At 39.4% G+C, this 14,310-nt stretch overlaps 1 protein-coding gene across 2 annotated transcripts in view; it reads left to right on the top strand.

Annotated features, from left to right (window-relative positions):
- ADAMTS19 (ADAM metallopeptidase with thrombospondin type 1 motif 19) overlaps positions 1–14,310 on the top strand; it is a 241,310-nt gene that overhangs the window by 204,426 nt on the left and 22,574 nt on the right. For both annotated transcript variants that reach the window (XM_058737110.1, XM_058737119.1), the window contains 3 exons: positions 756–891; positions 7,721–7,925; positions 11,566–11,718. In XM_058737110.1, coding sequence (XP_058593093.1) covers positions 756–891; positions 7,721–7,925; positions 11,566–11,718 — 494 coding nt within the window. The remainder of the gene's footprint in view (positions 1–755; positions 892–7,720; positions 7,926–11,565; positions 11,719–14,310) is intronic.

The following is a 14,310-nucleotide window of genomic DNA, read 5'->3' as shown; positions in this document are numbered from 1 at the left end:
CAGAATTAGCATATATTTACTAGGCTTTTCAGGTACCAGATGAAATAACGAAAATGTTGTCAAGTAAGTGTTCTTATCGGTCTCAAAGAACAAGAAATACCATACTAGTGGTCATTTCAACCTACTCTAATCAGACTTTATCATAACAGAGAAAGTAGAGAAGCCATTTTTCTGAAATCTGGTGAAAAATAGCAGGAGTACCATAGCTTTTCTTAGAGAACATCACACTGAATAGGGAACGAATATTTCTAGAATTCCTCATTGCGCTAAAACACTTTTATCAGAGACAATAAGAATAAAGGTGTGAGTTATACTAAAAATGTACAGAAAAGCCTGCTTTCCATAATTTACTGCAGAGCACAGGTGGTACAGAGCCAAATGATAAAATACACACGTGTGTTTATGTGCTTCCATGAAAGTATACAGGATTTTTGCAAATTACAGCTTTCCACCACTTAATGCTAAAAGATAGCATAGTCCTTACCAGCAAATCCTTAATTAATGTTTTATCAACTTATGCTGCCACAATCCCTTGGGAATGTAAAACTTGCCATTTAATTTCTAGTGAGGAAAACCTTACCATTTATCTTCTTTAAGCCTAGAGATGTATTTGCATGTAAATTTTAAATTATATCTTCATTGATATAACTTAAAATTCCTTTACAAATCTGAAAATTACAACCAGCCTATGCATACCTCCTAAGCCCATTTACATAAAGGCCTCTCATTTCTTTATGTTTGTTTGCTCTTTTCAGGAGAAAGGAAGACAACAGTGTCTTGCACAAAAATCATGAACAAAAACATCAGCATTGTGGACAACAAGAAATGCAAATACCTAACCAAGCCTGTGCCACAGATTCGCAAGTGTAATGAGCAACCATGCCAAACAAGGTAACCCTCTCCCACCACTTGCTAATGCTCCATTTGGCCATTAAATCACTGGTCTTTAACACTCAAAACACTGGGGCGCCTGGATGGCTCAGTCGGTTGAGCACCAACTTTGGCTCAGGTCATAATCTCACGGTTGGTGAGTTTGAGCCCCTTGTCGGGTTCTGTGCTGACAGCTCAGAGCCTGGAGGGTGCTTTGGATCCTGTGTCTCCCTCTCTCCCTGCCCCTCCCCCTGCTCGTCCTCTGTCTGTCTCTCTCTCTCAAAAATAAAATAAACATAAAAATATTTTTTAAACACTCCAAATACTAACAAATCCACACTTTCCTAACAACAGTGCAAAGGAATATATACCAAGATGTAAGGTTTTAAACAAGCAAGATCTAGGAAAGAAAGATAATTGCCTGGATGGAAAGAGTATTAAAGCAGAAAGGATAGGGGGCACATGGGTGGCTCAGTTGGTTAAGTGTCTGACATTTGATTTTGGTTCAAGTCATGATTTCACAGTTGGGATCAAGCTCCGAGTCAGGCTCTGTGCTGACAATGTGGGGCCTGCTTGGGATTCTCTCTCTCTTTCTCTCTCTGCCCCTCCCCTGCTCATGTACATGCCTGTTCTCTCTGTCTCTCTGTATATCTGTCTGTCTGTCTGTCTCTCTCTCAAAATAATGAATAAGCTTAAAAATAAAAGCAGCAAGGCTAGGACTTACCTCAACTTTAACTGTATTCTCCACAGGATGAAAACAACCACTAAGTGAGACAAAGGAGGTGTAATTAAAATTACTTGGTAATCTGTTGGTCACTTCTTCAAAAACCTGACTATGGGTTGAAGTTAGCTATTTGTTCTTGAATTCTCTGAAATGGTATTGTAGAACTTGCCAAGGGAGATATAAAACAAAGCAGGACTGGCCGGGATCCAGTCCCTCACGTGACACCAGGGATGGTGTGGTCCTCCTGGTTTCCCAGGCTACGTCTTCACTTCCTCTCCCAGAGCTCCCAGGGTGACTGCCCGATCCCTGACCTTCCATCGCCCAATTCCTGAGCTGGGTCCTAGTTATTGGGCAGTCCATTTGTCTCGGTCTCCTGTGACTTCCCCAGTGAGTATGAGGCAACAAAGTAGGCGAGAAACTCTGAAGTAGGAAGTAAGACAGTGATGCTGAGCAGCTGAAAGTGGTGTAGAAACCTTAGTAACAGGCAGAGATGAAGTGGAACTGGAGTATCATTTTGGAGTGAGCTAGCAGCAAGGTGGTTTGGAGTGGTTCCCATCATAGAGCTGAACGTCCACGTGTTTTCATATAAAAATTAAGGTTGGGCTTGAGTGGGACTGACCCCCAGTGTCAAAGGTCCTAAAAGCTTTCAAAGATAGAAGGATTAAATGAGTTTGAGTCTGCATTGAATCCTCTGGAATACAGAGACAGGCACATCTGTTCTATCCCAACACTCAGAGATCTGTTGAGGCTCAGGACATAGTTGTGAGTTCCTGGCGAGCCAAACAGAGATTGATCTCCCCGCTCACTGGCTCCTGTACAAGGGACACAGTGAATTTACATGTCCTGGAACTCAGGTGTGCAAATAATTTGTAGCTTTATAGCGGTCTATAACTAATATAATATTCTTCATGACCCTCCACTGAAATGAATAAGTATGGGGGAGCAGTTTAAAGAGGGAGGAGGAACAAAGTTGCCAATTAACTGTATTTAAACTTTTTTGTCTTAATCTCTTTGGGAATTAGTGTCATTGAGGCTAATGCTCAGTTCTTCTGGTTTCCCTTTTCCCCCTGCCTTCCCACCTCTGATGTAGCCCTGATCCTGAGTTCCCTGTATTTCAGGCTTATGGCAAAATTCAGTTATTAAGCCCTTCAGATCCAGCTCATGCAATATTAATGACAGCTTAAAAGAATTTAGAAAATCCTTTCTTTCTTTACAATGCTGAAATGTCAAGGCTTGCTTTTCTGTAGATTCGGTGACAAAAGCTGAGTATCAACTTTTTCTTTCCTTTCCGTTTCTGCTCGAATATTCTTATTCTTCCCCAAACCCCAGGGAAAACTATGCTTCTAAGGAAAAGGACAAAAGAATGATATGTAAAAGACCATGCAAAAGATAAAAGCACATTAATATACTTCCAATAGTGTTATGCCCATTCCCTCTACTTGACTGTATGTTTTTCAGGATGACTTCATGAGTAGATGAACTAATTAAGATTTTTTTAGGTGGCAATGGAGTAATCAGCAGGAAAAGTGACCTAGGGAATTACTGTTACCTGCAATCAAGTCCTTGACTCCCCTCTGTTCAGTGCAGGACAAATGGAAGAGCAGAGTTTTTGGCCTTTGCCAAAAGAATCTGGACCATTTTTGTTATTGCCATTCCTAAGATTTATCTTTTTCTGTGTCTCTTTTATCTTATTTTTAAAAATATTTGTTTATTTTTATGAGAGCACAAGTGGCTGAGGGGCAGAGGAGGGGGATGAGGATCCGAAGCGGGCTCTGCTGATGGGCTGACAAGCAGTGAGCCCGATGTGGGGCTCGAACTCACCAGTGGTGAGATCGTGACCTGAGCCAAAGCCAGACACTCAACCAACTGAGCCACCCAGGCACCCCTCTATCTCTTTTAATAGATATTAAAATGCCACCTTATCTTGTGTTAAATTATTAGCTAAAATATTTCAAAACTTCATTTGTTTCATATACCATATAACTTTTCCATTTGGAGGGAAGAGCATTGGCTTTTCCTGGTTTATCAGGAATCTTCAATGAGTTGGATATGAGGACTAGAACATGTTTGTCACTTCCTGACTTCGTCTGCAAAGGATCAGAATGTACAATATACACACCATTCATTGTTCATTTGCTGATCTCGGCTATCTTGAGGGAAAATGCCTTGTTAATGACTTCGTAAAATGAATAGTTTCAAAGGGTCACTACATTTCTGAGTGAGAGTTTTTTGCACCTGGAGACTGGATATCTTTTTTGTTAGAGATTGTTATCTTCCTTCCCTTAGAAAAGGAGTCAATATATCGCAAATCACCAAGAAGCAATGTCAGTGAGGTTAGCCAAAACATTGAATAGTATAAAATGGACACAAGCAAGTGTTAAGGTTCATCATAGGAAAACTTTCTGTGACTTACTGGTTTTAATTTTCCTGCCTTTTCTTTTTCCCCACCCTAGTAAGAAACTTTCTAATTTCCATTTACATTTATTGAATAGAATCAAATAGTCTGACAGAACCCTATATGCCAAATATAAAATATATCATTGCACTAGTAAATAGCTTTGCAAGAGGGAATCTTTTTTTTTCTTCAATATATGAAATTTGTTGTCAAATTGGTTTCCATACAACACCCAGTGCTCATCCCAAAAGGTGCCCTCCTCAATACCCATCACCCACCCTCCCCTCCCTCCCACCCCCCATCAACCCTCGGTTTGTTCTCAGTTTTTTAGAGTCTCTTATGCTTTGGCTGTCTCCCACTCTAACCTCTTTTTTTTTTTTCCTTCCCCTCCCCCATGGGTTTCTGTTAAGTTTCTCAGGATCCACATATGGTGAAAACATATGGTATCTGTCTTTCTCTGTATGGCCTATTTCACTTAGCATTACACTCTCCAGTTCCATCCATATTGCTACAAAGGGCCATATTTCATTCTTTCTCATTGCCACATAGTACTCCATTGTGTATATAAACCACAATTTCGTTATCCATTAATCAGTTGATGGACATTTAGGCTCTTTCCATAATTTGGCTATTGTTGAGAGTGCTGTTATAAACATTGGGGTACAAGTGCCCCTATGCATCAGTACTCCTATATCCCTTGGGTAAATAAATACAAGAGGGAATCTTAAAGATAAGGAAATGGGATAACTCCAAATTAGGTTAATTCCAAAATATAAAGCATTTTTTCTCTTATTAGAATATGTTTTACACTTTAATTCTTATTTTTGAGCAGTTTTCACAAGGAATGGAAAAAGTAACTTTTACCATTATACTAAGGATATCTCAAATGTATTTTATTTAAAAAACATGAGATTCCAGGGGTGCCTAGGTGGCTCAGTCAGTTGAACATCTGACTTCAGCTCAGGTCATGATCTCATGGTTTCGTTTGTGAGTTCAAGCCCTGCATCAGGCTTGCTGCTCTCAGCGCAGAGCCTGCTTCGGATCCTCTGTCTCCCTCTCTCTGCCCCTCCCTTGCTCACACTCTCTCAAAAGTAAATTTAAAGAAACATTAAAAGAACATGATCTCCCATGAAATTGCAGATACTTCTCTTTTCGGTAGTGTCTTCTAGGTTCCATAGTTGAAGGGAAAGGTGCATACGTGGGTTTAAATTTAATTATAACCCAGGTATCCTCATGTAAAAGGTGAAGCAGGAAACTAAATAAATTTGGAAGATAAATACATTAGGAACAATCCACTAGGGGACTCCGAAGCAAAATGGTAGATCTGCATCATATCTGATAGATTTGCAGACAAGAACATTGTTAGAGGCAATATTGCAATGTAAATGTTATCGTGATTTGTTGTTGTTTTTTTTTTTTTTTTTTTTTTTTAGAAATAGAAGCATAGAATCATTTAGAACTAAATCCATTGTACAGATGAGAAAACTAGATTACATGAGGATGGGACTTCCCAAACTTTGAATCATTGCCAGGGGCATTTAGGCTTAAGTAAATTAGGAAGAATTGATGCTACTTCCGTAAAACACAGACACAAATTCCAAATCGAGAAATGTTTAATGACAGGCTGTTGTGTGCAAAGTGTTATGGATGCAAAGGAGAATAAGACGTTGATCTCTGCCTTTAAAGAGCTTATATCCTTTTTTTTAATTCTTTAAACTTTAAAAAAAATTTTTTTTAATGTTTATTTATTTTTGAGAGAGAGAGAGAGACATTGCGAGCAGGGGCAAGGTAGAGAAAGAGGGAGACAGAATCTGAAGCAGGCTGTCAGCACAGAGCCCACTGTGGGACTCAAGAACTCATGAAACGCAAGATCATGACCTGAGCCTAAGTCTGATGCTTAACCGACCGAGCCACCCAGGCAGCCCTAAAGAGCTTGTATCCTAATCAGGAAAAGAAGGGCAACTTTTGTAGGGGGGCTGTGAGCCCCTCCACCTTGCTAGGGAATATCTAACAACTGCTGAGTGCCACAAGCCAAATGCCAGAGGGCAGAGGAGAGCACAATCATTGTGGGTTGGGTGGAGAAGCTCTTTTGGGAGGAAGGGACTTGGAGCTGGCTGTCAAGGATCCAGGCAGTGGATGCTCCATATACAGGTACCATGTGGAGAAAATAGAAAGTGTTTGGGGAGCAAACTAAGCGTATGCTTTATTTTCCAAACAAATGAGAGAAGAAGCTAGAGAAATGAGTAAGTATAAATCACTTACAAATATATGGTAATATATATAGTATATACTATATCCTGAGTCCCTATTGTATGTCAGACAGTATAATAATAAACCCTTTTACCCAATGACAGAATGGAAACTTAACAGCTGTTAAGTATTGTTTCAAGAATGTGCACAGCTAGTACGAACCCCGAATTAAGCTCAGGGCTTCTGACTGCCCTTCACTGCGACGAAATAGGATCGTGCAGATAGTTTAGGGGGGGATTTAGATCCCCCTGGGAGGTTGTCCTAATGATGGGAAATACAGAGAGGGTTTTATTGATGAGAATCATATATTGACCAGAATCATACAAATTTTATGAATCACTTTTCAGGCATAGGCCTTGCTTCTTCCTGAAATAAATTTGGGGTTGTGTTTAAATTAGTGGTCCTAGGTTAGATCCGAATTCATTAGAAAAGGAAGTGCCATAGATATGTATCACTGCCCTCGTGGTTGGGTAAAGGATGTCCATCTAGGTATTAAACTACATGTGTGTGGGCTGAATCACTGAATCAGTGAAATCCAAGAATAACAGTTGGGAGTTCTTGAGGACCTTTCACAATAAGGTCGCTTGACGCGTAGCACTCTGAGCCGGTCACTCCTGTGTCTGTGATTACATTGCAAGTACATAGAGGCTAGCCTGAGGAAGCACACATAGCTTTATCTGGAAGGTATGTCCCAGGCACAGAAATCTTGTTGCAGGTACTAGGCATAATGTACTAATGATTGCTTCCCCCAGGTAAGAGGGCATTCTCAGTGACAGGGTTCTGTTACCTTGCTAATACCTGCATATGTCTCCTTGTGAGGTCCTTGTACAGCCTCACTTCCAATTTCTGACTTTACATCCTCGTGACCCTTGGTAAATTGCTAAATCTCTCCTTGCCGTGGTTTCCCTCTCCACGATAGTTGTCGTACTTAACACATGGAGTTGTTGTGAAGATTCAAAGCATGAAGGACAGGAATAACCCATGTATCTTAGCAATTGTACACTTAGAAGGTATCTCAGTGTGCCAATATGATAAGCAGCCACAGGCAAAGCATGTACTATGGTGTGGACAGAATCTCATTCTTTGAGATTCTAAGATGCACAAGGCCCTGAGGGGGCGCTCGGGTGGCTCGGTCTGTTAAGCATCTGACTTGATTTCGGCTCAGGTCACCATTTCACAGTTGGTGAGTTTGAGCCCACATTGGGCTCTGTGCTGACAGGGCAGGGCCTACTTGGGATTCTCTCTCTCCCTCCTTCCCTGCCCCTTGCCTGCTCTCTAAACAAACAAACAAACAAGAACAAGACCCTGAGATAGGAAATAAGGAGAATTCAAAATGATAGAAAGCACAGGTGTTTTAGACAAAGCTATATTAATTAAAAAAAAAAAAGTCACTGTGCCACGATTCTAATTCCAGACATGTCAAAATACACCGTGGGTCGATATCTTTTAACTTGTTTCAGTGGTTCTTGCTTTACTTCTAGATGGATGATGACGGAATGGACCCCCTGTTCACGAACTTGTGGAAAAGGGATGCAGAGCAGACAGGTGGCCTGTACCCAACAGTTGAGCAATGGGACTCTGATCAGAGCCCGGGAGAGGGACTGCTCCGGGCCTAAGCCTGCCTCTGCCCAGCGCTGTGAGGGTCAGGACTGCATGACCGTATGGGAGGCAGGAGTGTGGTCTGAGGTACAGTGCACGCCCCCAGCCCTCCCCACTTCATTTCTCTCCTCTGATGCCCACCTTGTCTGATGTCATGTGCTATCATGATCAGAATCTCTGTTTACAGCAGTTTATTAACTTTTCTGACAAGAAAGAGGATATGCTGCTTATATATAATTTTGCAAACAGAAGAAGACAAAGTTATTTACTCTATTCAATAAATATTGTAACATAATCAAAAATGTATTCTATATACACTTTAGGTTGCTGCTTTTTTTTATATATACCATGAGTATACTCTTCAGTGGGCAGATTTTTTTAAAATTTCTTAATGTTTATTTATTTTTGAGAGAGGGACAAACAGAGCACGAGTGGCAGAAGGGGCAGAGAGAGAGGGACACAGAATCCAAAGCAGGCTCCAGGCTCCAAGCTGTCAGCACAGAGCCCAACGCAGGGCTCAAACCCAGAACCATGAGATCATGACCCAAGCTGAAGTCAGATGCCCAACCGACTGAACCACCCAGGCACTGAAGAAATTTTAATACACATTTGACTCATTGTCTTTCCCTCCCTGAACACTTAAAAGAGAAAGAACAAGAAAGGGCGCTATCTTTTAAGAATCATCTCCTAGAAGCAAAGACTCTGTTTTTATTTCATATTTAGTATATGGTTTGTATTTAATCATTAATCTAAGTAAGTTAATAGTTTCACCATTTTATAATTGATCTCAGAGACATTAAATAGTTTACCCAATCCTATCTAAGTAGAAGGGCTGGGATTTGAACCCAGTGCAGTCAGACTCACTGCACCACACACCCATTGGCATGTAGTCTGTAGCACACCGGTGTGGTCCACGCCAAGCTGTATGGTATATTTTCTTTTATCCGATACACATGTTTGCATAATAATACACAGCAGTCTGGGTACCTGGGTGGCTCAGTTGGCTGGGCATCCAATTTCAGCTCAAGTCATGATCTCACGGTTTGTGGGTTTGAGCCCCGCGTCAGGCTCTGTGCTGACAGCTCCAAGCCTGGAGCCTGCTTCAGATCCTGTGTCTCCCTCTGTCTCTGCCCCTCCCCTGTCAATCTCTGACTCTCTCAAAAATAAATAGATTTTAAAAATTTATATAGGGGCTCCTGGGTGGCTCAGTCGGTTGAGCATCCAACTTCGGCTCAGGTCATGAGCTCACGGTTTGTGAGTTCAAGCCCTGTGGCAGGCTCTGGGCTGACAGCTGCGAGCCTGGAGCCTGCTTTGGATTCTGTCTCCCTCTCTCTCTGCCCGTCCCCCACTCACATTCTATCTCTCTCTTCTTCAAAAATAAACATTAAAAAATGTACATAAAAATAATAAATGGCAATCATTACTTATATTCTCTAGCTGCTCTGAAGCATTTTAGGTGAGTATGTGGCTATATGCCACACACACACAAACACACTCACACTTACATACCCACACACATGAGCACACACACACGCACATGCACACCCAGAGCCAAATCATTCAGATGCTTACTTTCAGAATATTAGATAGGATATAAAACTGACAAACAAAATGCTAGGGTATGATGATCAGCTAATCCTTTGAAAACGAGGATAAAGTAGCTTAGATAGTAAGGTGTGGGAATATTCTTCAAGTAACGCAACCCCACACCTACTAAAGTACATTGACCAGTAGCATAATTTGCCGGTGTCTTCCTGTTCTGAGCTACACCTTACACCTTGCTGCTTAACATTTTCTCCTTCATTTTTGATGTGTGCTTTGCTGATGAATGCAGTATCTAATATTACATCCAAATGAATCAGTTCAATCTGGAGAGAAGATTCACATGAGCAAAGGAAAATATCCCACCTCCAGCCTAACCATAATGTTTTTGCAAACTCTTTAGGAGGAAATAGGTCAGAGAGATTCTGTACAGATTTTTGGCACCAGCTGGGAGAAATATTATGTCTCAATGCAGTCTACCAATTTAAAAAAATGTTTCTCTTGTTTTTATTTAATTTAAACATTGATTTTATGGTTGAGGGTTAGTTCCAGCTACAAAACATTAAAATATAAATTTTAAAATGCTAAGTCACACGTGTAGTCCACTTTAAAGCTCAACATATTCAAACATAAGCCATAAATTATGAGACAGTTACTCATTTGTGTAAAATATACGATATTTATAATATCATTAGTTTCGTGCTCAGGTTTTCAACAACACACCTGTTGTAGTCCACGTGCTTATTCTTAATACTACGTCATTGTTAAATGTATTCCTGCAACTCTTGTTTTGGACATTTTTTAATCACAAATATTCATTGGATTTTCAAGGTTTGCCATATCTTTCATCCATTCCCTTCTCTCCTTCCTTTCCCTTCTCTTGCCCAATGCCATTTTAGTCCCTGAGTCCAGATAGTCAGTGATGTATATCTTTGTAAAATTGATAAGCTTTACACATATTCCATAATAAGAGACATAAATGAAAATGAGATGCCAACTTGCACCTAGAAAAACTTGGTGGAATATACAAATATACATACATGTTTGTATGTTATGTCACCATCTTAAATCAGGCATCAGTTATTTATGAAATAAACAAACTGTTTTTCAACTGAATTATATTTTCAATGCTTGCAGTCATTTAGAATGATAATTTCTAGGGGTATATAATTATGCAATTAAATATTTATTTTTGCTAAGATTTTTCTGTTTTAGCTTTAAGAAAAGTTTGTGAAAAATGACACCCTCTAAAATTTTTTTCTATCTTTTGCAAACATTTCTTAGGGCTAAAACAAACTAAATCTTAGCAAAAATAAAATGAATTTTCTTAGATAATTATACATAAAAATTTTTATGGCAATCAAGTTCAGTATTTTATATTTTGATCACTGTATATTATTTGTCTTTAATAAATAATCCTTATGTTATATTGATCACTGTAATAATGGTCCTGTGTTCCTGAAACTCATTTACCTCCAGCACTCTGTCTTGAGCTTCATCTGGCTCCTGGTACTGGCGTATAGCCAGGTGTTTAACTTCTCTTTGTTCTTTAACCTGGTCTATATGTGGTCATAGGCTTATGACAGATGATTAGAAATATTATTTAACAGTGGGCACCTGGATGGTTCACTTGGCTAAGCATCCGACTCTTAATCTCAGCTCAGTTCTTGATCTCAGAATCATGAGTTTAAGCTCCACATTGGGCTCCACACTGAGAGTGAAGCCTACTTTAAAGAAAGAAAGAAAGAAAGAAAGAAAGAAAGAAAGAAAGAAAGAAAGAAAGAAAAGAAAAGAAAAGAAAAGAAAAGAAAAGAAAAGAAAAGAAAAGAAAAGAAAAGAAAAGAAAAGAAAAGAAAAGAAAAGAAAAGAAAAGAAAAGAAAGGTGCGCCTTGGTGGTTCAGTCCGTTAAGCATCCAACTCTTGATTTTGACTCAGGTCATGGTCTCATGGTCCATGAGTTCGAGCTCCACACTGGGCACTGATACTTCAAAGCTGCTTGGGATTCTCTCCCTCCCTCTCTCTCTGCCCCTCCCCTGCTTGTGCTCTCTCTCCCTCTCTCTCTCAAAATAAGTAAACTGAAAAAAAAATTTTTAAAGAGAAAGAAATATTACTTAACATAATTTAACCGTTCATCTGTATCTCCTAATCACGGACTTCATCCCGACTCTCTGATGTTTTCTGCTAGTGTTCGGTCAAGTGTGGCAAAGGCGTACGTCACCGGACCGTGAGGTGTACGAACCCTAGGAAGAAATGTGTCCTCTCCACCAGACCCAGGGAGGCTGAAGATTGTGAGGATTACTCAAAATGCTATGTGTGGCGAATGGGTGACTGGTCTAAGGTAAGAGTCTTTTGGCGTGTCTGTTAGGTTTCAATCATGTCTGCATCGCCCTGGGTGCTGTGACCACACAGCATGCAGTTTAGGACAAGTAGAGGACAGAGGTATAGATCATGGGAGATGGAGTGTTATATTCCCAGGTTCAAATCCGTGGTCATGATCTCTATAAAACTGTTTTAAAGATTAAATAAGATAAAAGGTAAAAAAACGCTGAAGACAATCTTTCACTTTTTGACACAAAGGAAGCTTTCAAGAACGGCTATTGTTATTTTGTTGTGAGTTTTTATTCATAATCGTTCTTTGTCAGAATATTTTTGCATGTAAGTTACATAATATTAGAATACTATCAGATAAGACCATTTTGAAAATATAACTAAGTGAGGTAGTGACAGAATCAAACAGAGGCAATTCCCATCCTAATGTATAAAGGCATTCTTTTTCCCATCAATTTTTGGGGATGTGTATAGAAGACAAGGAAAGGAACAGCATACTTGAAGCCCTTTGGTCGAATCAAGTGGACACAACTCATGTGGCAGGTGAACAGAAAGTTTAATGTTGTGATAATAGTATTATTTAAATTTACGAATAAAGTGATGCCCCATATATAAGTGAGCAGTCTATCTATTCAGTCTACATAAAGTATTAATCAATCCCATGTTTTAAGATAAAATTCTGAGGGGTGCCTGGGTGCCTCAGTTAAGCACCCAACTGTTGTTTTTGGCTCAGATCATGATCTCATGGTTGAGAGATTGAGCCCTGTGTTTGGGTCTGCCCTGGGCATCGAGCCTGCTTGAGATTCCCTCTCTCTTCCCCTCTCCACCTCCTCCCTCCTCTTTCTCTCTCTCACAAAAAGAAAAAGGTATTTGTTTTTAAATTTATATATTTTGAGAGAGAGATCACGAGGAGTGGAGGGGCAGAGAGAGAGCAAGAATCTCAAGCAGGATTTGCACTGTCAGCACAGAGTCTGATGCAGGGCTCAAACTCACAAACCATGAGGTCATGATCTGAGCCGAAACCAAGAGTTAGATGCTTAACTGACTGAGACACCCAAGCTCCCCCCACCCAAAAAGTATTTAAGATAAAATTCTGATGATATTTAGGGGGGAAATGGCTCTCAAATACTAGTCTTCAGAAATTTAAGTGTTAATCAAATAATTCCCTGTGCCTTTCCACATCCAGTTGTGATATTATATACCTATTATCATGAAATCATAAAATTCTAAGGCTTCAAAGAGACATAATAAATCTTCTCTTCTTTCCCATTATTTTATTTGTGAAAAAAAAATGGTGGCTGCTGAGGCATGGTAAGGAGTGTGGTACTTTTCATAAAGAATCCTAAAGGACATTCTGGAAGAAATCTTCTCATTGTATAATGCACTAGGGGTAGCCATTTTGCCTAATGTTGCCCCCAAAGAAATTTCCTGACATTTAAAATCTATTTACTTGTGATTACTAATGGCTTTCCTCTCTAAAAATGTTTGCGTATTAGCATCACATCTGAGTTCTCATGAACTATACTCTTCTTTCTAAGACCTACAACATTTAAAGTTTGCATTGGGACTCTTTAAAGGATGCATTTGTAAACAATTTAAATTCATCCCTCACTACAGAATTAGGAAATATTCAGCCCAATCCGGGCAGCTTTGAACTGGTGAACCCTGTAAGGAAACTTCACACTTTAGAGTAAACAACTTTTAGGGAAAAGAGAATTCCAAATTAACCACAGATAGTTAATTTTATTTCCAGGATTTATGTTTTCCTAATTCTAAGAGAAGGAAATACAGTAGGAAGATAGGAAAGACCGTGGCCTGGAATTCAAGAGAGGAGGGGGGTAGTCTCAACTCCTTCGTTATGTAGATGGACCAATTGGTCAAGCTACTGAATACCTCAGTGTCTTTGTTTTCCTATGAGTGAAATAAGATAGACAACACCATTGCTTTCAAGCTTTTTGTGTATTAATTCTTTCTTCAGCACTGATGATATAAAATAGGATGAGGAAATGGAAGTCCTAGTTGGAGGGGTATGGGGAAGGTCACCTATTGTTTCCTTTTAATTCTGTGGGAACTCCACATTTGTTTATTTTGGCTAATAAGATTTGAGGTGTTTTCCTTAAGTGAAAGAAGTCTTCTGTAAGAAAAATTTTAAAACCCACAATAATAGATGAGCTATATTTTTCCAGCTTTATTCATTAATAGGAATATTTTAAGTGGTAAATGTTAATCTCCAGTTCAACACACAAATTGTGATTACAACAAACAGAAGATCCAGGTTTTGTTGTGACTTACAACACAGAACTGGAAATTCCTACAATGCTATGTATGGAAATACGGCTAGCAAATCCTATTTTCATGACAAATACTTTTGGTGTTGATTAATAAATGTGCCTATCATGTGGCCTCTGGTTAAATCTTAAGCAAAATCAAAATCTGTTAACTGGGGAGATCATAAAAAACAGGACTTTTGGATTTTTCTGCTAAGCCTGAAAAAATATTTTTTCCAATTTCACTATAATTACCTGTGTGTAAATTTTTAGGTATACTTAGATTTAATTACTTTAAGTTGGTTTTGTTGTGTTCTTACATTACTACGCAGCCA

This window comes from Neofelis nebulosa, chromosome 1, assembly GCF_028018385.1.
Source record: "Neofelis nebulosa isolate mNeoNeb1 chromosome 1, mNeoNeb1.pri, whole genome shotgun sequence".
Classification (NCBI taxonomy): domain Eukaryota; kingdom Metazoa; phylum Chordata; class Mammalia; order Carnivora; family Felidae; genus Neofelis; species Neofelis nebulosa.
The sequence above is the reverse complement of the archived record's forward strand: the minus strand, read 5'-3'. Positions and strand labels throughout refer to the sequence as shown.